The sequence below is a fragment of the Gambusia affinis genome, linkage group LG19, assembly GCF_019740435.1.
Source record: "Gambusia affinis linkage group LG19, SWU_Gaff_1.0, whole genome shotgun sequence".
Taxonomy (NCBI): Eukaryota; Metazoa; Chordata; class Actinopteri; order Cyprinodontiformes; family Poeciliidae; genus Gambusia; species Gambusia affinis.
In genome coordinates, this window is record NC_057886.1 from 23,976,550 (window position 1) to 24,001,910 (window position 25,361).

A 25,361-nucleotide genomic window follows, 5' to 3' on the forward strand; every position below is an offset into this window, starting at 1 on the left:
TCCTACATTTATCTTGATAAGTTTGTAAAAACTTTCAATCTGCACAGTTTTAAACCAGATTATAGTCAGAAACTTTAATCTGAAAACAAAAAACAGACATTTAAAAAACGTTCTGATGTAATTCAACCCAATTCCAGTTGTTTGTCTAGTCAAAGTCCGGTCAGACTGGTGAGGTGTCAATGCTAACTGACCTCTGACCTCTGGTCCTCCAAACCTCGGTCTGGTTCAGTTTGAATGTGAACACCAAGTGGACCAGAGATCGCTCCAAAAGCAGGAAGTGGACTACAGCACAGGGCATTCTGGGTAAATCCAACCAAAGCTAACATGTTAGCCTAGCGCTAGCAGCAGAAATGTCTCCTGGTCTTCAGCCAAAGACTAAAGAGAAATCCTCCAACACTAAAATCTGAAGTTGCTCTCAGTGTCTTCAGAGGTTTTTGTGTGGTTTCCTTCAGTGGTTGTTGGTGCAGCGCCCCCACAGGCCAGGAGGGGAACAGGCTGGTTTGACTCAGAACCACAGCAGCTGGAGGTGGAGCAGATGGTGGAGTTCTGGTTCCAGTAGAACCGGGTCTGAAGGAGTTTTTTGTTTGGATCATTTCTTTATTTGTCATCATGCAGCAGCACTTTGAGCTGCTTGTAGAATGATGCTTTATAAATGAAACTGATCAATATTTATTAATCTATTGACTTTATTCTGAAGGTTTTCCAGCAGGAAGCCTTTTCCGCCTCGTGTCAGTCCCCTAGCCCCGCCCCCTGCTCCTACCTGCGCTCCCTCCTCACCTGTTGGCCCAGGTAAGCGCAGCCGTTGCAGAGGCAGCGCGTCGCGGCCATGGCGGAGTCCCAGCTGCTGTGTCTAGACAACCAGCACGTCAACGAGAAGGTCCCGGAGTCCCGGCCGGAGTTCTACTACAGCGAGGAGCAGCGGGCCGCGCTGGAGCAGCTGCTGCGCCACGGGGACGGAGCCTTCAAGATGCGCCTGCAGGAGGACAACATCCGGGACTTCCTGTGCGCCAGGGAGGTCCGGGCCATCCGGGAGAGCTTCCAGGAGTACGACCTGGACAGCGAGCCGGAGCCCGGCGAGCCGGACAAGCCCAAGGAGGCCACCAGCGCCGACTCCGGGGTCCACTCCACCTACTGGCCGCAGATGTCCGACACCGAGGTGCCGGCGCTGGACATCGGCTGGCCGGCCTGCAGCGGCGTGTACAAGGGGGTGACCCGGGTGTCCGTGTACACACACCCGCCCAAAGAGCCGGGGCCGCACATCAAGGAGGTGGTGAGGAGGCTGATCCAAGGAGCCCAGAAGGTAACCGGCCGGAGAGCCGGGAAATAATCTGTGGATCATGATGTTTAACCAGAGGCGGCAGAAATATAATCTACAGACAATAATGTTGGATTAACCATCAGTACTCACTAAGAACAAAACTACTTCAGTGTATTTCAAGTAAAAGTAAAAATGCTCAGATGTAACTAGTTACTAACTGGTTAGCAGTGTTGGCATAGTTACTTTGAAAAAGTAACTTTAATCGGACTACTGATTAGTCCTTGAAAAAGTAACTTAGTTAGATTACTGACTACTTGACTTGGAAAGTAACTAAGTTACACTAAAAGTAACTTTTTAGTTACTTTCAGCAGCTGCTAACAACAACGCTCCTCCTGTGAAAATCACATTGATCTTTGCCAATACTTAATTGTAATTTATTTTATAATGGTAACATCAACAATGTGTCTCCACTGATAAGGTTGAACTGAAGAGGAGATTGTACAAAAAACAGTACAAAAAATAAAAAACCTGAGTAATTTGTGTGGTCCACTGTTGTCTGGAAAACTCTAAGAAGGATTGTAAAGCCCCCCCAAACCCCCACCTTCAGGTTCTGTGTTACGGCCCTGCGTTTGGTGTCACAGCCCAGAGCTCCTCCTGCAGCTCCACAACTCAGATGGCTGCACAGATTGGTGACACTTATCTTAATATTAATAATTAGAATGGCGTTAAGTTGCCATTATAATTATTGCCAACTACGGACACGTTCATTCGTGGCTGTTTTCACGTTTATTGCGCTGTTCATATTGGTCTCGATGTTTGCAGTTTTCTGGAGCGCAACGCGAAGCTCGACGTCATTCAGAGGTAATATATTAACTTGACATTAACAAAGACACAGCGGGACGGATCATCGGGGAAATGATGGACAGGGAGAGACGGACTAAAACTACCTTAATGACGGACAAATTCTGGGATTTATTATGAGTCTCTGCTTATTTCCAAACCCAAATGAGCAACTTCACGTTCAAAAACGAGCCCAAAAAGGCGCAACCAGCAACTCATTAAATCTGCAAGCAACTTTAAAAAAAATGAAGCCCAAAGCCGTTTATAATAATCGGACTTGGCGACAGAAACTCAAAATAGTTCCAGTTTTTCCACCAACAAAATGCGCATCTCCCTCCATTGTTTACATTTCTGTTGCATAGAGACGTCGGTCACTCGACAAGACGAGTAGAGGAAATACGATTAAATAACAAAAGAAGATAGTAACACAAAATGATTTTGATAAGTAACTGTAGTCTGACTACTGGATTTGAAATAGCAACGCGTTAGATTACTGGTTACTGAAAAAAGTGGTCCGATGTCAGTAACGCGTTACAAATTAACGCGTTACTGACATCACTGCTGGTTAGTTTAAATCATAAAATATTGACTAAAATGTTGTCAAGAGTTTTAACTAAAACCAATTTAAGCAGTTGTTTTAGGAAGATGATCATACATAAAAACAACTTTCCATTAAGAAGGACAAAAAAAAAAAGACTTTCCAACTTCCTCAAACTATTCAGGTTTTTAGGGTTTTTGATTCAGAACCAATTTTTCTATTCAGCCGATTCAAATATTCAGTTTAAATGATGCGACTGGCAGCAAATGGATAAAATGTTTCATACTGGTTTTTATTTAAACAAAAATAAGTTTCTGTATAAAATTCTGTTAATTAGTCAGTATTACATTAGCTTGTTAATTTAACAAATATCAAAGAAAAATAGATTTTTGAGGATTTTCAGTCGGTTCTGAATTTTCTCTCTGAGTCTCGATTTTTTTCTGAACCTCTGCAAATAAGGAAATAAATGTTTGTACTTTATGATTTATAATTTAAAAATGTTTTTACATAATCTTCTATAACATTAAACTGTTGGAGTGTTTTTATTATTAAGCCTGGAATTTAATACTGTTATGATAATGAAGGTCATCACAATAAAAGGATTAAATGAGTTAAAACCTGAAACTAGAAACAGTTTGTTGTTTCTCCATAGAAACCAGCAATAAAAACATTATTTTTAACAGAATAACTCCAAATAATGACACATAAAACGACAAATATCCATCATAATTAATCTGATTCCTGATTTTAACTTTAGATCTACTTTTTGTAAAAGTTGTAACTTTAAGACTTTTCTGTAACAGAACCGACTCCTCTGATTGGCTGGAGGGATCATGTGACTCGGTGACGTCACCGTGATGACTCAGTTCTGTTTAAATGTTTTCTCAGTTTACACCAGACTCCAACTGTTTATTGCTGCTGGTATTAAAATGTGGGCCAGTTAAAAACAGAATAATTTGATGTTTAGTCATTTCTGAATCAAATCCTTTATTTTTTAGGAACAAAAGAAAAAATAAACATAAATGTTTGTCTCTGTTAGAATATTAATCACCAGCTCTTGGTTTCTTTTTTAAAGGTAAAGAAAATATTTATATAAATATGCAGCAGTAAACCTTTATGAATTTCAGACTTGTTTTTTTTATATTTCTTGTTTTCATTTTTCTTTAAATTATTTGTAATGTCAAATGTACTTTAATAATTTAATTAGCTTGAAGTAGTAAAACATCACATTGATAATGGAGTTTATTATTCAGATTCTTTTATAAAAATCTACTGGAAAGATTTTTCAGTCCTGATTTAAAGGATCCAACTTTTCATCTAAACTCAGAAACGTCAGAAATATTCCTGGATGTTCTGGATTCACTTCCTGTTTCCAGTTCAGTCTGAAGTTTCCAGAAACAGGAAGTTTCAAGCAACAGGTCGGGACAAGCAGCGGGATTAATCTCATGATCCAGTCGCCATGGTTACCCTCACCCCTCCACAGGTCAGGTGTTCATGTTAACCTGCCGTTTCCATGGAAACCTCCCAAAACTGGAGCTGCAGAGTAAAAAGGTGGAAACGCCTCTAAAGGGACAGTTGGTCTCTGAAATGAATCGGCCAATCAGAGGCTGCTGTTTCTGCCCCGCAGGCTCAGTAGATCAACCTGTCAGTCTTTGAACTCCAGCGTCTCTGAACCTGCAGAAAGACGCACGTTTTACAGGAGGCCATTAAGGCAAGTCGTCTGCTGGAACAAAATGAGTTTCTGAGCTGCAGGAAACGTCATTCAGGTTCTGAGTTTCACCCGGAGAGACGAAAACGCCTCGGCAGCCAGAGGGAACCTGAACGGTTATCCAGTTTCTACCTGCCCCAATCGGCCACGCTGCTCGATTTCTCATAAAACAATAAAGCTTCAGGGCAGAGAGCTGCAAAAACCAGACATCATCTGCAGGATCTGAGCTACAGGCGCTACGTTTCTGCTCTGTTAGCTCAGAAAGCAAACCAGAACCAACCTCAATAAAAACCCAAACAGGACCAACATCCAATATGGCCGACTGTCTTCCAGTCAGGATTAACTTAATTAACTTTTATGTTTCTAAAATCAACACTAAAACCATCTGTACTCATTAAGATTTTTAGATTTTCTGACAATTATTAAAAAAAGCAAATATAAAAATGTTTAGAAGTTTTAAACCAGGAGATTTCTGTAAACAAACTTTTCATCGTTTTTTTATCCAGAAACGTTTCACCGAGTTAAAAAACTAAATTATTGGAGTTCAGACAAACATGAAAAACATTAAGAACAATAAATATCTTTATATTGAGCTCATGTTTCTGTTTATTCAATAACAGAAACAGAAAACAGTTTTTTGAACTGATGCCAGCCCACAGCATCATGGGGCCTCCGCCGTGCCGAGCAGGGAATCAGTGAACATCCAGGCTGTTTGATGTCCCAGTAGTTCAGCAAACTTCCTGTTTCCAGCCTCTTTAGTTTCACACAGAAATATTCCCTCTTACATTTTTGAACGTGACATTATGAACCTTTTGTCTCATCTTCCTTCATAATAACTGAGTGTGGATCCGTCATCTCATCCGGTTTTCTTTCATTTAAATTTCTGCTTTGCATAAAAAGCTTTTTGTTGATCGGGTCGAACAGGCGACCAGGAAACGAAACCGAAGCCTTAAACTGGACCCAGATTATCAGAGAGAGGAAAAAAACCTTTATTAAAGAACCATCATGGGGAATCATGTGAGCATAAATCGGTTTATAAATGATTTCATAACCGACTCTGGATTTGGTCCAGACTGTTTCCAGAGAAACGGGTTTTTCCAAAGAACGAGCCGCTCGCTGCAGGAAGTCTGCTGGGGAATCGAATAAAGATCCACCAAACCGCTGAGTTCAGCAGAAACCTGATCCGATCTGCTAAATCCTCCATTATGAATCCAAATCTTTTTCCAGCTGCAGAATATCCCGGGGGTTTTTTTCTTTCTTATGGTAGATTATTTTTGACACTAAAGTGTTTCCATATTTTTAACTGGTACTTAATTCTGATTAAATTAATTCTTCACTCTGATTAGGATAAAACTCTTATGCCAAAGTTGCAAATCTGATGTTTCTGATTCTTGGATAAACTTTGACTTTACTCAGAATTTATCATCTGAGGAGGATCAGTGATGCTGCGGGCCTGACTCTCCTCCAGATGTTTAGCATGGATGACATCATAGATGATTGTTATTTAGATGGCGGTCTCTGCAGGAAGCTGAGAATGTGTTTTATTTTGAAATGATCCAAAACATTTGATTAAATTGAAAAAAACCAAAAAAAATCAGGGACCTTTGGGTGTAACCTGGGTGACGGAAACTTGGGCCAGGAACTGAAAATGTTTTTCTTAATGTTACCAGGGGAAAGTCATAAAACTACTGGAGGAAATGATCTGATGTCAGCAGCTCAGTCTGGTTCTGGTTCTAGTTCTGGTCGTTTCAGAGTTCTGCTGATAATAGTAATTTGATTTTTATATGTTTAATAGTTTCATTTTTTCTTATTTGTTAAACTGGTACCAAAGTCAAACTTCACAAGTTGTTCAATATTCCTTATCTTAAGTTTTTTTTTGCTACTTCATTGTAGGGTGACCAGACGTCCTCTTTTTCCCCGACATGTCCTACTTTTCAGACCTAAAAAAATGTCCGGGGGGAATTTAAAAATCCTCCGGGATTTTGGTCAACTGCCTCAAAACACATTACATAGCTTACAGTGCATTGTGATTACATTGCCACTCCGTTCCACTACTCCATTCCAGGTTTCTTTGTATGGCAAAGAAATCGGTAGCACATGTGTGTCCGCCGATGTGTGTCCCCCCCCCCCAACAAAAAAAAGAAGTGTCCTACTTTTCAGAAACCCAAATCTGGTCACCCTTTGTACTAATATCACAACTTTATTCTGGTAATTCTGTGACTTTAATTTTTGTATTATAAAGACTTTTCTCTTATTATTACCAAGTTTTTCTTATTATTTTCTTGTTTTATTTCAAACTTTTTCTCATGCTAGCTGTGTTATTATATTTCAGCGGTTAGCTCATGCTAGCTGTGTTATTATAGCTCATGCTAGCTGTTTGTTTCAGGCTCATAACGAGTGCAGGGCAGTAAAAATGCCCCGCTGTGTGTTTGCCCCAGGTTCTGGCCATCGTCATGGATCTCCTAACGGACCTGCAGATCCTCCAGGACCTCCTGGATGCGGCTGCGCGGCGCGGCGTGGCGGTGTACGCGGTGCTGGAGGCCCGCGGTGTTCCCCACTTCCTGGACATGAGCTCCCGGCTGCAGATCAACGCCATGCACCTGAGGGTGAGACGCCAAGCCGCGCACACAGAGCAGGGCTCAAACCACCGGCTCCTCTTCCTCTGCTGCAGTTAAACCTTCTTCTGATGATCTGATTTAATATTTCACTTTTTGTATTAAGTCGCCTCGACCAGCTGAATTCTCCTCCAGACGTCTTGGTGAAAAGCTTAGAGGATGTTTGTTTCCTCTGGAGGAGGAAGAGCGTTTCTCTGATCCTCTGACATCTGATCTGAAACCAAACCGGCCTTATCTGCAGCCTGCAGCGTTTTTCCAGCGCTGTGGGGCCGGGTCGTGGCGCAGCGGCCCGGTTCGGCTCGGTTTTCAGGGCTCCGTTCCTCTCGGAGGAACAGTCTTTGTTCCTGAGAACGGATCCCAGAAACTGGAGGCTCCACAGCCTGGCCGCCTCCCACTTGGTCCATGTGTGTGTGTGTGTGTGTGTGTGTGTGTTGACTCAGGGCGTTGTGTAATCAGGTGTGTGTGTGTGTGTGTGTGCAGAACCTGCGTGTGAGGATGGTGAGAGGTGCAGGGTTGGCCCTGTCCTTTGGGAAGCTGCCCGGCTCGCTCTGCTCCAAATACATGCTGGTTGACGGAGAGAAGGTCATGTTCGGCTCCTACAGGTTAGCGCCTCATGCTAACGTTATTAATGCTAATATCCCCATGCTAATGTGATTCATGCTAATGTGACTCATGCTAACATTTTGGACAGGCTATTTTGCTCACTTCATAATAGAGTTTATTTGATTTGTTTATTTATTTTGTATATTTAAAATGTCTTCCAGTTCTAGTGCTAACTGTTCAGTAATGAACATTTTTTCACCGTGTCGGCTGTTGCTGCTGAGCTGAATGTTGGTATGTTTGTGATTTTTGGTTTTAACCTCCAGCTTCACGTGGAGTTCGTCTCGTTTGGACCGCAGCGCCGTTACGGTGATGACGGGTCAGATCGTCGACTTCTTCGACAGCGACTTCAGAGAGATGTACGCCGTGTCGGAACCGGTCGACCTCCACAAGGAGTTCAACATCAGCAAGCTGCCGCTGCCCACCCCCGTCCTGAAGCCCCGGGTGGAGCACCTCCGCCCCGCGCCCGTCTCCACGTCCCGCTTCCAGGTGTCTGTCGGCGACTCCAGACAGGTCGACCTCAAAGTGCCGGCGCACAAATACCACAACCCCAAATACTCGCTGGTGTTCGGGAACAGTTTGGGCCTGACGGGCTCGCTGCAGGACCTGTCCACCCAGAACCACTCGCTGCTCGGTGGCACCAGCCAGAGAGACACGGAGGGACACGGGGACACGGCGCACCGCGTGTCCTCACCGAGTCCGAGCGCCACCGCCGAGGAAGAGGAGAAGGACGGGCGTGGCGGGGTGAGGAAGAGCGAGGCGGCTGCCGTGAAGAAGCCGCGCACTTCCTTCAGGAACTTCCTGAAAAACAGAGCAGCCAATCACAGCGCAGAGACTCCACAAGAGGGCGTGGCAACTCCTCCGAGCCCCGCCCCCGTTGCTACGGCGTCTGAGGCCAATGGCGTCGCAGGAAACGAAGCGGAGGATTCGTTTGAGGTTCAGGAAAAACCGCTGAAGTTCAAACCCAAGAAGTCGCAGAAGAACATCCAGAGGAGCGTTTCTCTGCAGACCATCGACACGGCGGAGCAAGACGGTACGAAAACAAAGCCAACATTTTACTCAGCTGTTGGGAAAACAACTCCTCAGGATTTTAACCAAATATTAATATATTGTCATCAGGTCCAGATTTAGAAATAATTTTTTCTAAATGTTACTTTCTGTGGAGTTGAGCAGAACATCAGGGGTTAAAGGTTATGGAAAGTTGAGCTGTGACGTTTTCACAAGTAAAGAAAAGAAAACTGATTCTGCCTTCAAGTAAAGTTTCTCTTTTTGTTTCTCCAGGACTGAAAAGCCGCTGGCGGCATCAGAGAAAGAACTGCATCCAGTCCTGAGAGGAGGAGCAGCGAAGAACCGCGTCACTGCAGCGTTTACCTATTTACTGAAACATTTACTGAAACGTTTTACTGAAACGTTTTACTGAAACATTTTACTGAAACGTTTTACTGAAACGTTTTATTGTAACGTTTCACTAAAACGTTTTACTGAAACGTTTTACTGAAACGTTTACTGAAACGTTTTACTGAAACGTTTTACTGAAACATTTGCTGAAACGCTTTACTGAAACATTTACTGAAACGCTTTACTGAAACGCTTTACTGAAACATTTACTGAAACGCTTTACTGAAACGTTTTACTGAAACGTTTTACTGTAACGTTTCACTAAAACGTTTTACTGAAACGTTTTACTGAAACATTTACTGAAACGCTTTACTGAAACATTTGCTGAAAGGTTTTACTGTAACGTTTTACTGAAACATTTGCTGAAACGTTTTACTGTAACGTTTTACTGTAACGTTTTACTGAAACGTTTTACTGAAACATTTACTGAAACGTTTTACTGAAACATTTTACTGTAACGTTTTACTGAAACGTTTTACTGAAACGCTTTACTGAAACGCTTTACTGAAACATTTACTGAAACATTTACTGAAACGTTTTACTGAAACATTTACTGAAACGTTTTACTGTAACGTTTCACTGAAACGTTTTACTGAAACATTTGCTGAAAGGTTTTACTGTAACGTTTTACTGAAACATTTGCTGAAACGTTTTACTGTAACGTTTTACTGTAACGTTTTACTGAAACGTTTTACTGAAACGTTTTACTGTAACGTTTTACTGTAACGTTTTACTGAAACGTTTTACTGAAACGTTTTACTGAAACGTTTTACTGAAACATTTGCTGAAACGTTTCACTAAAACGTTTTACTGAAACATTTACTGAAACGTTTTACTGAAACGTTTTACTGTAACGTTTTACTGAAACGTTTTACTGAAACATTTACTGAAACGTTTTACTGAAACATTTGCTGTAACGTTTCACTAAAACGTTTTACTGAAACATTTGCCGAAACGTTTTACTGTAACGTTTCACTAAAACGTTTTACTGAAACATTTACTGAAACGTTTTACTGAAACGTTTTACTGAAACATTTACTGTAACATTTACTGAAACGTTTTACTGTAACGTTTTACTGTAAAGTTTCACTAAAACGTTTTACAGAAACATTTACTGAAACGTTTTACTGAAACATTTACTGAAACATTTACTGAAACGTTTTACTGTAACATTTGCTGAAACGCTTTACTGAAACATTTTACTGTAACGTTTCACTAAAACGTTTTAGTGAAACGTTTTACTGAAACATTTGCTGTAATGTTTTACTGTAACATTTACTGAAACGTTTTACTGTAACGTTTTACTGTAACGTTTCACTAAAACGTTTTACTGAAACATTTGCTGAAACATTTGCTGAAACGTTTTACTGAAACATTTGCTGTAATGTTTTACTGTAACGTTTCACTAAAACGTTTTACTGAAACATTTGCTGAAACGTTTTACTGAAACATTTGCTGAAACGTTTTACTGAAACATTTGCTGTAATGTTTTACTGTAACGTTTCACTAAAACGTTTTACTGAAACATTTTACTGTAACGTTTTACTGAAACGTTTTACTGTAACGTTTCACTAAAACGTTTTACTGAAACATTTGCTGAAACGTTTTACTGAAACATTTGCTGTAATGTTTTACTGTAACGTTTCACTAAAACGTTTTACTGAAACGTTTTACTGAAACCTTTTACTGAAACATTTCTGAACGGAAAACCTCCGGAGCCAAAGCCCTGCTGGGTCGACCCTTTTACATTTTTCTAGTTTATTTTTAATTTTTCCACTGGTCAGTGTTTTCCATCATTTCTACTGGAGCCTAAACTTTACATGGTGTGTTATGCTACACCTGGTTGCTATGGAGACTGGAAAGGTGATCAGTCTGGGTAACGCAGTCGGTGTGTTGAACACACTGAATGATATGAGAGTGTGTGTGGCAGCAGATGGAGTTTAAATGATCACAACTTTGTTACAGAAAATAAATAAAAGACAGAAACTTTGGCTAAAACATTCTCCAGGTCCTTCAATAAATTAAAGTGTCAAGAGTCTGAAAATAATCAGATTTATTTCACTTCCAAATGATTTTTTTCTTCTGTGGGTTTTACTTTTCCTCATTACAAAGAAAACAGCATATTGAGTTTTCCATAAAACTCTTTTCACCTGCAGTCGCTCAGGTGAAATCAATTTAAATATAGACAAACTACCGTCCAAAAAATAAGAGAATAATGAATAAAAAGCATCTAAAACAAAGAATAAAAAGTTATAAACACATAATTTAAATTATTTTGTTCAATACAAAAGAAAACTGAAGTAATTTAAAAATAACTTGCTTTCAAATGACTTCATTTATTAAACAGTTTTATGTAAAATTATTTTTTATATTTATTATATTATATTTTTTCTTCATCAGAAACAAACCTGCAGGGTTTCTGTGATGTTTGAGAGATCCTTTAATTTCCATGGCAACCAGTCAGCTGTGCAGAATGCCTGGGTGGACCTAGCCCCGCCTCCCAGGCGCAGCTCCGCTCCTTCAGACTAGCCAGCAGTGATTAGCAAACAGCTGCTGAGCTCGTTACAGGAGCTGCTGCTCAGAGCGACGCTGGTGAAAACGTTAAAGGGTTAATAGAGGAGCCATGTTGGGATGACTTCCTGGAGGCGGAGCTTCAGAAAGAGCAGGAGCTTCTTAAAGAAACAGAGGCCCAATTTCAAAGTGTTTAATCAGGAAGTCAAATCATGAATAGCGTTTTATATAAAGGTAATACAGTTACTAGATTGTGGTATAAAAAGTCTCCATGTGGCTGGAGAAGCCATGATACTGTTAATTACCCTGTCAAATTTAAATGTTCTGTTTTTACCACATTTTTTGGAATCAGTTTAATTTACCACTGTGTCTGACTGACGACACGAAGTAGGCTGAGGATCTTGGAGAGCCTGATATTAGAAACTCAAGATCATGTGAGCTTCAGTTTCCTTTTTATGAACCATTTTTAAGGTTTTGATACAATACAAACAAAATGTGGATCAGTCTGCCCAGGAGTGGCAGCTGTACAAAAAAATATAGTTTTATCTGAATTTAAAGACGTATATGATGTGATATTTTTTGATTTTAATTTTTTGTGTAAGTCCATCAGGAGGAATGAGAGATAAACTCAATGAAATGATTTCAGATCCAGGAGGAAACCAGGACAAAAATGAAGTCAGTGGAGCAACGGGACTGCAAAGGGATCGATGGGAAACTTAGAAACCCGGATTATTCATTTCTAATTACTGGAGTTTTCTTCTCCCAGTAAAACCAGTATGACTCGCTAGAGGTGGACTGGAAACTCGATCTGCTGTGTTGAAGATTCTCATGATTTCTCTTCATCTTCAAATAGAAAATAAAACTCAAATTTCAGCATAAATTTACGTTTCAGTTCATTTCAACATGGCGGTGCTGCGGCGCCACCTGGTGGAGAAAAGGCGACAAGCTTTGAGAAAAAATAAACTTTATTCTACAAGTTTGATTATGCGATCATTAAATTACATATTAAACATAAAAATATAACAAACTGTACATTCAACGATTCATAAATTAAAGAAGTTGAGATTTTAGATCTATTATACTTATAAAGAAATGCTGCATCGTTTCTCCAGACTGAATAAATAATCAGACAGTTGTGTTTAATATTTGATGGCTTGTTATTTAAAAAATGTTTTATTGTTTCTACTGTGGTAGTTTCTGTTTTTGTTTCTGTAGCTTCATTCTCTGTAATCACTCTTCAGTTCTTTTATTGGTATTTAAACTGCATCATTTTCTATCTATTTCTGTCACTTTTCTGTGTTTTGTGGAAATATTGAATGTTTTGCATCTCAGTGACTTTTCTTTTTCAAAGTGAACATTCAGCATCTTTCCTTTGTTTTTGTCCTTTAGCTTCTTTTTCAGCTCCAGTTTCGTTTCGTCTCTTTTAGCTTTGTGGTTCTTCGCTGCTGTTTGTCCGTCGTTTTTCATTTTTAAGCTTCTTTGTGATAACTTTAGTTCATTTCCTTCACATGGAGAGAATGAGGTCAGTTTAATGTAACGCTGCTAACGCTGCTAACGCTAACGCTGCTAACACATTCTTCCAGGAACCGTCTGTCTGCAGTTTGCAGAAGTGACGTGGACGCTTCGTTTCTGTGAGTTCCCGTTTCCTCTTTGTCTCTCCAGTTCAGCTTGTTTCTGTGAAACGTCGTGAAGCTTCGTTCAGGATGCTTCAGTCCGATGATGAAGCATTCCTGATCACCTTCCTCTTCCTCATCGACACCAAATCGTAAAACGGGTCCTTGGTGATGCTCGCCCTGGAAAAAAACTGAGTTTATCAACATTTTCTATCGTAACTGATCTGCACGCTTCTTCTGTTATTTGAGGTCATTTTAGGATAAAATCACCAGAGGAAATGCAAAAAGGAATTGTTAAATTATTTGACTTGTTAAAGAGAAAAAGCTGAATGTTTACCTCATAAATTTGATAAACACATCAAATGTTAGTGATAATTATCCAAAAGTTAAATCTTTCAGGTTTGTTTAAATTCGGCCATTTTGGGAACAAACTGGACTTTTAATCTGAACTAAAGTTTTGATTTGACTTTATTCTCATTATTTAGATTTTTCCTCACATTTAAAACAAATAAATCAGCATAAATCTAAAACTCCATCCTTTGAGTGAATTCATAATCAGAAACTGTATTTTTATTTAATCACGTTTTCTGTCTATTTTAGAGTCTGAAAATATATAATATTAATATTAATAATGAGCCATTATTATTATTAATATTGTTAATAATTAATTGATCAGTTTCAGTCAGAGGAGGATTGTAGGACTGGGGGTGTGTGTATATGTGTGTGTGTGTATGTGTGAGAGTGTGTGTGTGTGAGTGTGTGTGTGTGTGTGTGTGTGAGTGTGTGTGTGTGTGTGAGAGTGTGTGAGTGTGTGTGTGTGTGTGTGTATGTGAGTGTGTGTGTGTGTGTGTGTATGTGAGTGTGTGTGTGTGTGTGAGTGTGTGAGAGTGTGTGTGTGTGTGTGTGTGTGTGACCTTGGCCCACCTGATGGCGCTGATCCAGTCGTCTCTCTCCTCCTCGCTGGCGGCGTTCAGCCGGTAGAACTGGTGTTTCCCCTCCACCACTCGGCCTTTGTTCTCCGTCTTACAGGCTTTGACCTTTTGACCTTTGGGGCTGTACAGCTCCAGACAGAACTGGTGGAAACACAGGAACCGTAATGAGAGGTCAAAAATGTTTGAACAATATTTTCTGGTTCTGTTTGCAGATGATGTTGGAAGTTTGTTTCTCTACCGGTTTGCTGGAATCCTGCAGCTTTCTGACACAGAGATTCTCCAGAGGGATGATCCCGATCGGGTCTTTATCCTGCAGGGCAAACCGAACGTCACACACACACACACACACACACACACTGCTGCTGCGCTCTGACCAGCAGGACGCAGAAACTCACCGTTGTGTACTGGAAGTAGTAGAGGCAGCTGTCGGTCAGGATGAACCAGCGGCGTTTCCACGTCTTGACCCGTCCGCCTGCAGCAACAACAAACACGTTCAGAAACGCGGCACAACGAGGCGCTTCGCCGTTGCTGCTGCGTCGGACTCACCCATCTTCAGCAGCCAGCCCTCGCGGTCCGGGTTGAAGAAGGTCAGAGTAAGGTCGTTGCCGTCGTCCTCGGGGATCTTGAAGGGTTCGCTGCGGATGCTGGCGTAAAGTTTCTGGAGGAAAAAACGGAGGCGAAGTCAAAAAAGAGTTTTATTGTTTTATAAAATTCAAAAAATTCAATACAACCAAAAAAACACCTAAAATTTATGGTCAAAAATGTCCAAAATTAATTTCTTCTTAGCAAATTTATTTTCATAATTCTGACTTGTACAGTCATTTTATTTTCAGCAACAAGGGAATTTAAAGTGATTATTTCAGTGAAGCTGAAGAAAAAACTGAGACTGTTTGCAGATGTTTGTTTTAGGCTAAACGTTCCTGCAGCGCCCCCTGAAGGCAGGAGGGAGCAGCAGGACGGTGGAAGTGAGCGGACCGTGAGCAGGTCGACGGGAAGGTCGGCGCCGTTGTTGATTCCTCGGTTCATGCAGACGAAGCGCTGCAGGTTGGGCTTGTCTTTCACGTTGGGGTTGTGCAGACTGGTGTTGAGCATGATGATGGCAAAAGACAGGATGTAGCAGGTGTCTGAAAGAGAAACCGCAGCGCTGCTTTGTTATCGCTGCCTCAGCTGCACAGCCGCGATGGTCTATTCAAAGTAAAGGCTGTGTGCAGAAGGCAGTGAGGAATCAATGAGCTCAGAGGTTCCAGGCTCTCTGTTTCTATTGGACGGTGAAGCAGCAGAGCGTTTCTATTGGGCAGTGAGTGGTACCTGTGGACTGGAACACTCCGGGGTTACAGTCGCAGTAACGCGCCGCGAACGCCTCCATCATCCGGTCGATCTTCTGGGCTTCACCTGGGAGCCGGAAGCTCCACAGAAACTGCCTGACAACAGATTTATTCAAACACACATCAAGAGAAGACAACGCTGGTAAAACACAGAGAGAATTATTTATACTGAGAAAAACAGAATAAAGTTAAATAAAATGAATATTTCATCCGATTGTCACAAACCTCAGCGCCTGGACCAGATTCAGGTCGGAGAACTCATGCAGAGCCACGAAGGCCTTCAGGACCTTCAGGTGCATTTCCTCCCTAAGAGACATTTACAGCAGATCAGATTCAGGAAACAGACTGAGAACAGCAACAACAACCTGCAGAGAAAACTTCCAAACCGATTCATTTCATTCAGGATTTCAGAAAAACTAAACAAATTACAGGAGTAAAATTCAGGCTACAGTATTTCAAACTGAAAGGAACAACATGTGGGCGGGCCCAGGGGGTGTGGCTAAATGCTGCTGCTGTAACTCCGCCCACTTTTGGCCCTGCCTCCAAAAGTTTCCTGTCCTCTCATTGGTGCTTTAAAGTTTGAAAAAAATAGAAAATGTAACGGTGGAATATTGATGGTATGCTGACGATGCCTTCAAGACCAATTGGAAATCAGAATAATAACAACATGAGCATAAACAATATTAGTGAACAACATTAAGAAGTTTCAGACTGAAACCTTTTGCCTGATTTGTCCAGAAAAAATTCATACAAAATTTAAGCATTTAATTTTAACAGCAAAGTATAAATAAGATTGTAGATTTATTAATCATAATTTCATACAAACGGGAGTTTCTGATAGGAAATATCAAAATCAAAAAGATTTGATTTAAATCTTAGTTTAATTATGCTTTTCAGATTTTATTATATTGCTTCATTTGAATTTTTTAATATTTTCCTCTTATTTTTTCCTTAAATTTATTTATAACTAACTTTACATTAAAATTAGAATTAATTTACTGTACATTATTATTTTACATATTTTAACTTATTTCAATATTTATCAATTAATAAATTTTTATTCATCATTTTATTTTATTAAACCAAATGTTTTATTCTTTTAATCAGGTTTTTTTTTCTTTTTGATTCCTGACTCAAAGCACAACTTTTCCCGTTTCAATTTATATTTTACTTTGTAAGTCGTGAAAATCTCTACAGTCAAATGTTTGATTTTTTGCTGAATAAAACCTTTTTTCTGTTTTTACTTTGACTGTGCAGCACTTTGGTTTTGAAGGTTTTAATAAATAAAGCTGGACTGGTTCCTCCTGCTTTGACCTTCGTTTTGACCTCTGGCCTGCCGTACCGTTCTCCCAGGAAGTTGCCGATGGCGGTCTTGTTAAGCCCCTCCTCCTTGTAGAGGAACTCCGCCACCGGCTCGGCTCGCCACTCCAGGACGCCGTGTTCCACAAGGTAGCGGACGCCCTGCAGGAAAACAACGTTTCACAGGAAATGAGGGTCGCCTGGTCTGCTGCTTGTGCTCTAATCAACCAGAAGCATCTCATCCGACATCTTGTCCACGTTTTGAGTCGCAGCTGTCAGGTTGCGTTGCTTCAGTAGAGAAGCAGAGAGCGAACTGATCGCTTCTCCATTTTGAATGGTGTCAGTGAAACTCAGAGCGCCGAGCGCGGCTCTGTGAGGAACAGGATGTGGCTTTTCTGGCTGCTGCGCCGCTCTGCAGGCAGCTCCTTCACTGCATCACACACCGAGCTGCTGCACTGAAAAAACTAAATCTTACCAAGACGTCTGGTTTAGTTACTAATGGAAATGTTTCAGTAAACTAGAAACTAGACAAAAGTAACTCAGAAGTCACTTTTCAGCAGAAATAGAAGCTGGTTTAGGTCAATAATTCCTTGATATCGATGAAATCAATATTCAGATTATTTCTCTTGGATTAAAAGATTTTTTCTATTTCATAAGTGAAATAACCTGCCGACTTTTTAATCAATAATTATTGACTAAACAATCTTCAGTGTTGTCTTATTTATTTATCCATTTATCATTTTATTTGTAGAGTAATGAGACGTTTGCAGCAGAAACTAGACATAAATACTTGGTGAGATTTAGTGTTTTTGCAGTGTAGCTCCAGCTTGATGTAAACCATTAAAACCATTAAAACCATTAAAACCAGTTGAGTGGAAGCAGAAAATTGTCAGGTTTGATTTTAACTGAACCGAGACGAACGGATCCCGTCAATGTGATTAACGTAAAATCCTCTGGAGTTACTGCTGCAGGTCAGTGACCTCTGACCTCTGACCTCTGGAGAGGGATGCAGCCCCACAGTCACTGGATGTGCAGGAAAATGAAAACTCACCACTTTTGGGTCCATGTTGAATTTCTTTTTCCCTCGTAGAAACTTCCTGTTCCTCACGACACTTTTACTAAAACAAGACAATAAAATGAACTTTGTTCATTATTTGCTTCATGTTAACCTGAAAAACAAAATCAATTTGCATTTTTATTTTAAACAAAGTTGAATAAAATGAGAACATGAACCACAGGCTCAAACAACAGATTCATGCATGATGTTCACTGAATGTGTTCAAACTATTTATTTCAATCCAGCTTCATTCTGCACGTTTCAGTTCATCTCATTCATCAGCTGATCTTTCATTTTCTCTGCAGTCTGAGGTTCAGTTTGCAGTAAAGTGTTTGGTTTTGGTGGGCAGTGAACGCAGCGTTTACCATCAGCCGCTGGACGCAGCAACAAAAGCAAGAGGAAGTGCAGAAACAGAAACAGGTTCACCAGTCATCTGAAAACCATTTAACACCTTTTCTTTTCTCTGGCTGTGAAACCGACGCCTCAGACCGACTGACTGAACCAGCAGGCAGAAAAACCACAGCAGGTCGGAGAGAAACTGAACCTGAAACTATTTTATGATCTAAAACTTTATAAAGTGTCAGTAAGCGCTCGATTCTTTAGGAAGAAAAACTGCAACTAGCAAAGGAAGTGAAGAAAAGCTGAAAATAGTTTCAGATTAAAAATAGTTCAAGTTGACACAGTAAGCAGAGCTCAGCTGAAGAACGGCGCCGGCGGGACCCGGCGGGACCCGGTGGGACCCGGATCCACCTGGGCGCAGCCTCACCTGTGGCGCTTCAGGTCCGGGTTGTTGGATCCGGCCGCTCCATCATTCAGCTCCAGTTTCAGCTTCTGGGGGAAAAATGGAAACGAAGTTTGTTGTGAAAACCTGCAGCTGCTTCTGATTCTCAGTCAGGAAATATAAAAGGATTTGTTCCTGTGTGTGTGTGTGTGTGTGTGTGTGTGTGTGTGTGTGTGTGTCAGCAGGTGTTTTAATGACAGGTCAGGTACCTGCAGGTCGTCCAGCAGCTCAGGTTGGCCGCTGCGGTCGCTCTGCCTCCTCTCAGCCAGTCGGAGCCTCGGTGGCGCTGTGGGGGGGCAAAAAGGATTCAGCGCTGGATGACCTTCACACACACACACACACACACACACACACACACACACACACACACACCACTGGTCTGCAGCGACCAGCGGACCCTCAGCCTCATCACCAGCAGTCAGTCCAGAGACCCGAGGTTCGCCCTCAGCCTGGAGGAACTGAACCATTAATGAGATCCAAAAGTCACAATTATAACAGAAACATTCAAATGAGAGAAGTTTCCATAACTACACCAGAAATCTGTAAAAATCATCATCCTCGTCAGCTGGAAGCAGAGAAACCGTGGAAACACCAGAATTAAAGGCGTTTTTACCAATGTTGAGGTTAAAAGCTGGATGCTGCGTACCTTTGCCCCAGAGGAAGCTGTCTTTTCTGCTGATGGCCATGTTGGAGTGCAGAGCGACTGGCGGAGGCACAGGAAGCCCAGCGACGAGTCAGAGCGGAAAAAAGGGCCGGCGCTGCTGCTGCTGAGAAACCCACACTCTGATGACGCAAAGAAAGAAAATCATACCGTAGAAATATTTTCATCATCACATCAGAAACTTCATTTTAAACCAGCTGTCAATATCTATTATCAGGAAGTTGAAAAAGACTCACAACAGACCAGAATTAAAAAGGAGAATTTAAGATGTTTGTATTTGGATCGTTTTGGTTGTTTTTCTGTTTGCCACTAACATACTTCCATACCTAGTTCACTCTTTCATCCTTTCCTTCTTATCTTATTCATTTAAATGTTTAATTTTTTCACCCAGCTGTATTCACTCTGTCTCCTCTCAGAGGTTAAAGGTCAGTCAGATCTTTACCTTTTCGTCAGAAACATGAATAATTGTTTATAGTAGAAATGAGTAAAAAAAAAAATTTCTAATGAGAATCGCGAGTATTCTTTACTACAGTTCAGAATGAAATTAAAACTAATCTGCTGTCTGTCGGCCTCCATCTTGTAGCGACAGGACGTTCTGACGTCGCCATGGAGACGGTACTGGGACTACGCATGCGTGAAAGCGCCAAAACAAAACGGAGAGCAGAAAAATGAACAGATTCAACCGGAAAAGATTTTAACTCATTTTCATTTTTTTTTACCGAGTTAACAGGAAGAAAACCGAGCTGAAGACGAGCTTCACCGAGGTCAAAGTTCACCGGAAACACGTAGAGCCAAGCCAGTGTTCATAGGATTGGTACCAGCGCGACGCCGGATGTGCCGCGTTTTCTGTTTTTCTGGTTTGATTGTGAAAACCGTGAGCAGCAGCATGACCTCTTTTATTTGTGATTGGTCTGAAGTTTGTTGCCATGTTTGATTGTAGTTTTATTATTGTTAGTTATTTATCTTTAGTTTTAAAATCTGTGTAAAATACTTTTATCATCTCCGTTCCAGTAGGTGGCGCTAACGCACATCTAACCGCCATAAAGAAGATGAAGGAGAATAGAAGTCCGTTCTCCAGCAGAGTCTCTGGTTTCACGTCCTGATTGTTTCCTCTCTTTCAGCTCAATCGTCCATTTTCTAGTCTTGCCAGAAATTCCTGTTTGAATTGTAGCTTAAACTTTGACTGGGCCATTTGAACACATGAACATGCTTCCATTGTGGGTCTGTGTTTGACACAGTGCTGCTATTCATCACACATGATTGCCAACATCCAAGAATTCCCAAATAAAAGCCAAAGTTTCAGCAGCAGGCCTTTAAAATGTCCTGGTTTGGTTTCTGCACAAGAGGAAGATTTCCTTCAGTCATTATGGTGAAACATTACTCTGATTCATTTTCACAATAAAAGCTGGAGTTTGATCAGTGAGTGTTTGGAGGCATCAAATCTTTTCACTGCTAAAGAGAAGCATCACTGCAGCATGACGCTGCCACCACCGTGCTTCACATTCACTCACCAAACATTTTGTAGTCCAGATTATCAACCAAACATCAATTTTTATGATTTTACTGAATAACTAAATCTGAATCATTCGACTCATAACTGGATGATATTTAATGTTTCATTGAATTTGCCCATTTTGCATGTCTGAAGGGCAGAACGTGTTTCTGCTGCTGGACGCCATCTTGTTTTCTGTTTGTTGTCATTTTTGTCTCTGCAGGAAGGAAGCCGAGTTACTTTCACTTCCATCCAGTCGAGGCTTCGCTCTTCAAAACAAACAGATTTGAGCTTCTGGTCGCTTCTTAAAGGAAAATGACGATATATCTCCCTTATGATTGTGTGTTTATTCTGTTCTACTTCATATTTAATCCAGATTATGAAACAAAAAGAAGAACCTCTGATGTGACAACTCTCTGACTTTTATTCTGGATTAAAGTGAAAATTCTTCTTCCAACCTTTGCCGTTTAATCTCATGAATAATCCAGGAGTTTTTAAAATGATTTTCCTCCTGAAGTCAAACTGAGACTTTCTGGATCAGAACATAGAATCTGATCCAGATCCTATGTTCTGGATCAACAATATTATAATAATATTAATGAATATTATTGTTCATTAATAAAACAATTAATATTGTTTTATTAATGAAGGTTCTTGTTTTAGAGCAGATGTAGACACGTCTTTAAAAATGTTAATATGAGACTAAAAATCTACTTTAGTTTCTGTTTAATGAAAGAATTCATATTTTAAAAAGTGATGATAGAAAAGTTATGAAATTAAATGATTCTGAACTTTCTCTCATGTTTATAAAGATTTACTGAAGACTTAACTTCAAATAAAAACTTTAGATTATTTAATAACTGGATGATGAATAATTTGTCAGATTTTTTCTTGATTTTATTGATGTGTAAAAATGTAATTATTCTGAATTATTTAGTTCAATTATATTTTAAGTTACTGAGCTGCTGATCTTTAATGGAGAACATTAATTAATCGATAATAATTCCATCCTGATGCCTGCTGCTTCATAATCCTAATCCAGATTAATCTAGACTCAATCTGTTAAATTACCTCATAACACTTTAAAAACATTAATATATTCCATACATGAGAGTTTGCATGTCCAGACTTTCTTGTTTTCCTGAGTGAAATCACAGAAGTTCTGGTTTAATCTGGTTTAATCTGGTTTAATCTGGTCTATTCGTCCTGATTTGCTCAGGATTCGTGTGAATCGTGTTCTTAGTGACTCTTTAGAAACACAAGTCGGTTTCAGTCACTGCATCTCGAATTTAGGATTCAGGAGGAAACTGATGATCGGCGCGGCGGCGTTGACCTCCGCTCCAACAGATTCACTCATCAACATATGAGTAATGACATCACTTCCTGTAAATGATTCTCCTCTGTAAATAAAGACAGTCGGGGAGGAGCAGTAATAAAACCTTAAATAGATTTTAGGTGGTGAGGGGGTGTGAGGTTAAAGGTCAGAGCTACTTTTAACTTCATGATTTTTTTGAAACTATTTTTAAAGCCTGACTTTGTTTCCTCATTTAACTTTAAAGGAAACACTTTGCTGACCAATCAGGATGTGATTAACCGCCATGCTGAGGCAACATAGTGAGTCTGCAAATATTGTTTTTTATTTTATTGTAAAATAAATCACACACACATTAATATGGGTCATATGGCAGTTACCCAGGGCAGCACTGGGAGAGGGGCGCTCATAATTTAGAAGATAAAGTTCAATAAGTTTAATTTTCACTTTATTTCTTATTCACTTTTGATTTAGCTTGACTGCAAATCACTGGTTCTGAGAAATATGTAAAAAATCAGAACAGTTCCAGTTCACAGCAGTAAATCTGATGAATTTTGGTTCTGGTTTGGTTTTCTGACAGTTTGCAGAGCGCCACAAACGATTAAAAGGATTTTATTGTTTAAGGAAATCAAACTGGATAAAGATGCAATGAAAAGAAAACCATAAATAAATGTTTTAGTGGAGCTTCACTAAAAGCTGCAGCTGTATTTGTTGGTTTTCATCTCAGACTTTGTCTACTTACTAGAAGTGTGAAGAAAAAAACCAACAGGTTGGTTTTAGCTAAACTAGTAACCATGGTGACAACGAGAAGAAAAGTAGGTCAGAGTTCAAAACAACAAAACCCGGAAATCACCCGGAATGTTTCGGAAAGCTGAGGATTCTGGGTATTAATTTTAAACTATGAAGCAGTATTTTATTTATGTTTTAACTATAAAGCCGTAGAGACGCATCATTCACACCGGCTGCCGCCAACATGGCTGCCAGCGTCTCTAATTGTTCAGAGTTGACCTTCATGGCCGTCGTGAGGCTCGTTACCAGCCGCAGCTGCTCGGTTCCGGTACCGGTCCGTCTGGTGTCTGTAATGAGGGACGCTTTCTTCGCGGCTCCACGCCCAGCAGCAGGCTCGTTAAAGCGGACCGATTACCGAGTCCGGCGGTTCTGAACGGCTCTGAAGCTCCGAGTTCACACATCAAACCGGAAGTTCAGAAACGGCCAGGAAGAGACGAGCAGGAAGATCACAAAGAACCAGAAAACAAGTTTCCACACAAAAGGCCGAACAGAAAAGCTCCCAAAACGAAGAAACGATCTTACTGAAATATTTCTGCCTTTTTCAATGTCAGTTATTATTTACAGCAACAAAAACATCTTTCTGTGCGTCAGTAAAAATATTTCTGTTTTCAATGCCAGCTTTCTCTGCTGCTCTTTTCATTCTGACGTTTCATTATATAGTTATATTGTAGCCACCTTATCACTAAGTCACTGTGACAGGGATGTGTAACTTTAAGACATATTTATTGGTAATGGAAACACTACCAATAAAAACATACAAAATATTAAATTTTACTAGTCTGTTGAACTTACTCTCCTGTTTCTATTTATGTTTTAATCATTAGAGGCTGAGTTTTTTTTTTTTTATTGTTTTATGAAAGCTTTGAAAATAAAAATAAATCTGGTCATCTCTGACGCCCCTTAATGACGGAGCGATCCGCCTCCGGCTGCAGCACAAAGCTTCTTCCTCTGGTGAAAAGTTGACTTTACATCACAAAACTCATTCAAGGCCCCGTTGTCGTGTTGCCACGGTAACCTGGCATCCATGTTGATGTTTCCTTGAGATCAGAGCGCTTTAGGATCACAGATCTATTTACAGCAGAAGGTGGGCAGCAGGACAAACTTTAACATGAGTCATAAAGATGATTTCATTAACTGTAAGTTTATTACTTTTAACATGAATAGATTCACAATGAATCAGGAGTTTTAGCTTAATAATAGAAGCTCTTAATAAAATAAATTGTGCCTTTTTAAACCTTCCAGATGGAAAATAATCTGGTTTCAGTTTTACATCCCATTCATTTCTCTTCTTGTCTTGATTTCTTTCAGCTGAAGCATCACAAGATCTCAGTGATGGGAAAATGACTTTCACTTTTGTTTATAGTTTTTCTTTAGTCAAGACTGGCAGAATAAAGCAGTTAATGAAACGTTTAAAGCGTCTCAGTCTGTCATTTATCAGGTTTACGTCGATCAGAAACTCTGAATGTTTCTCCCTGGAAATCGACTTCCAGTTTCCAGGAACTCTGCGGCTGAAATGTTGAGGTTGAAGTTCAGCTCTCAGTCGGTTCTGCTTTAACTCTGGGAGGTTTTTGGTTCTTTCTGCTGTTTTATCAAAACCTGAAAGTCTCATCAGACCTGACTGAAGTCGGCTCCACCTGTCGTGATTAGGGAGGTGAGGCAGCGGCAGCAGACCCAGGGCGAGATGAAGAAGATGGTTTAATGATGAAAGTAAATCCAGAAAATCCAAAAACACAAAGTCCAGACAGCACAAAGAGCAGATGCAAACGCTCTCAAACGTAACAACAGATACTGGACAAACACGACGAGGAACACAGAACACAGGTGGGGTTAAATACACGGAGGGTTGTCAAGGAGACAAGAAACACCTGGGAGCAATCAGGGGGAGCCGGGACAACACGGAGACTCACAATGAACACAGAACCGGAACAGATCTGACACCACCTCCTTCAAATCTAGCAAAAATGCTGTCAAACGTTTGTGCTGCAAAAAATTTCATTTGTGCCAAAAATGTTGAAGATATTCATAAATGTGTCCAGAGGTCATGAAAGGTCAACCAGCCGCCTTCTTCAAATCAAACTACATTTGTGTTAATCAACTCAGCTACATTTGAGCAGCAAAAAATGTGTTTGTGCTGCTTTTGCTTTAAAGATGGTGACCTGTGATGACCTCCACAAACGTCTTTAATATCTTTACAATGAAAAGTTTTGCTGCACAAACGTTTGACGATGATTTTGTCAGATTTGAAGAAGGTGGAGGAAAAAATACAATCACAAAATACATAAAAACAATTTAAGAAATATTAAAACTAGGCTAAAAGCAAAGATAGATAGGAAACAAACAATAACAAACTATAAATATAAATGTATCAATTTCATAATTTCAATTTTAATTCATTCTCTGCTTTAGATTTTTAAATCTCTTTTTAAATGATCAGTGTGGTTGCAGAAGGAAAAGGTTCTGAGCTGCTGTTGGCTCCAGGAATAAAATAAGTAAAAGTGATAAAACATGTCCTTCTAGTATTAAATCATATCTGAGGAAAGGGAAACGTGAAGCCAGATTTTATAAAAACAGGAAAGAAGATGAAATCAGGAACTGATGCATAAAATTAACATTTGTTCTGAAATACATGCAG

At 40.2% G+C, this 25,361-nt stretch overlaps 2 protein-coding genes across 8 annotated transcripts; one reads left to right on the forward strand and one right to left on the reverse strand.

The window, feature by feature from the left end:
- Nucleotides 1-782: 782 nt before the first annotated feature.
- fam83fa (family with sequence similarity 83 member Fa) lies at nucleotides 783-9,760 on the forward strand. The gene is made up of 5 exons (XM_044099930.1): nucleotides 783-1,300; nucleotides 6,783-6,950; nucleotides 7,440-7,561; nucleotides 7,826-8,592; nucleotides 8,841-9,760. Exons 1-5 carry the CDS (start codon nucleotides 827-829, stop codon nucleotides 8,888-8,890), a joined length of 1,581 nt encoding a protein of 526 aa, XP_043955865.1. The 5' UTR covers nucleotides 783-826; the 3' UTR covers nucleotides 8,891-9,760.
- A 3,112-nt stretch (nucleotides 9,761-12,872) lies between these two features.
- Nucleotides 12,873-23,352, reverse strand: LOC122822037 (cytohesin-2-like). 7 transcript variants are annotated; one of them, XM_044100387.1, is made up of 14 exons: nucleotides 22,976-23,352; nucleotides 19,122-19,258; nucleotides 18,685-18,761; nucleotides 18,461-18,525; nucleotides 17,689-17,755; nucleotides 16,681-16,799; nucleotides 15,564-15,644; nucleotides 15,322-15,434; nucleotides 14,989-15,137; nucleotides 14,560-14,671; nucleotides 14,409-14,485; nucleotides 14,252-14,323; nucleotides 14,006-14,154; nucleotides 12,873-13,261 (listed from the first exon to the last, which is right to left on the reverse strand). In XM_044100387.1, the coding sequence occupies exons 2-14, from the start codon at nucleotides 19,159-19,161 to the stop codon at nucleotides 13,177-13,179; spliced, it is 1,206 nt and encodes a 401-aa protein (XP_043956322.1). In that variant the 5' UTR covers nucleotides 19,162-19,258; nucleotides 22,976-23,352; the 3' UTR covers nucleotides 12,873-13,176. The 7 variants fall into 7 exon arrangements, with proteins under 7 accessions (XP_043956322.1, XP_043956326.1, XP_043956321.1 ...); XM_044100391.1 differs by lacking the exon at nucleotides 22,976-23,352 and adding an exon at nucleotides 19,856-19,942 and having other exon boundaries at nucleotides 19,122-19,239; XM_044100386.1 differs by lacking the exon at nucleotides 22,976-23,352 and adding an exon at nucleotides 19,856-19,937.
- Nucleotides 23,353-25,361: the final 2,009 nt, after the last annotated feature.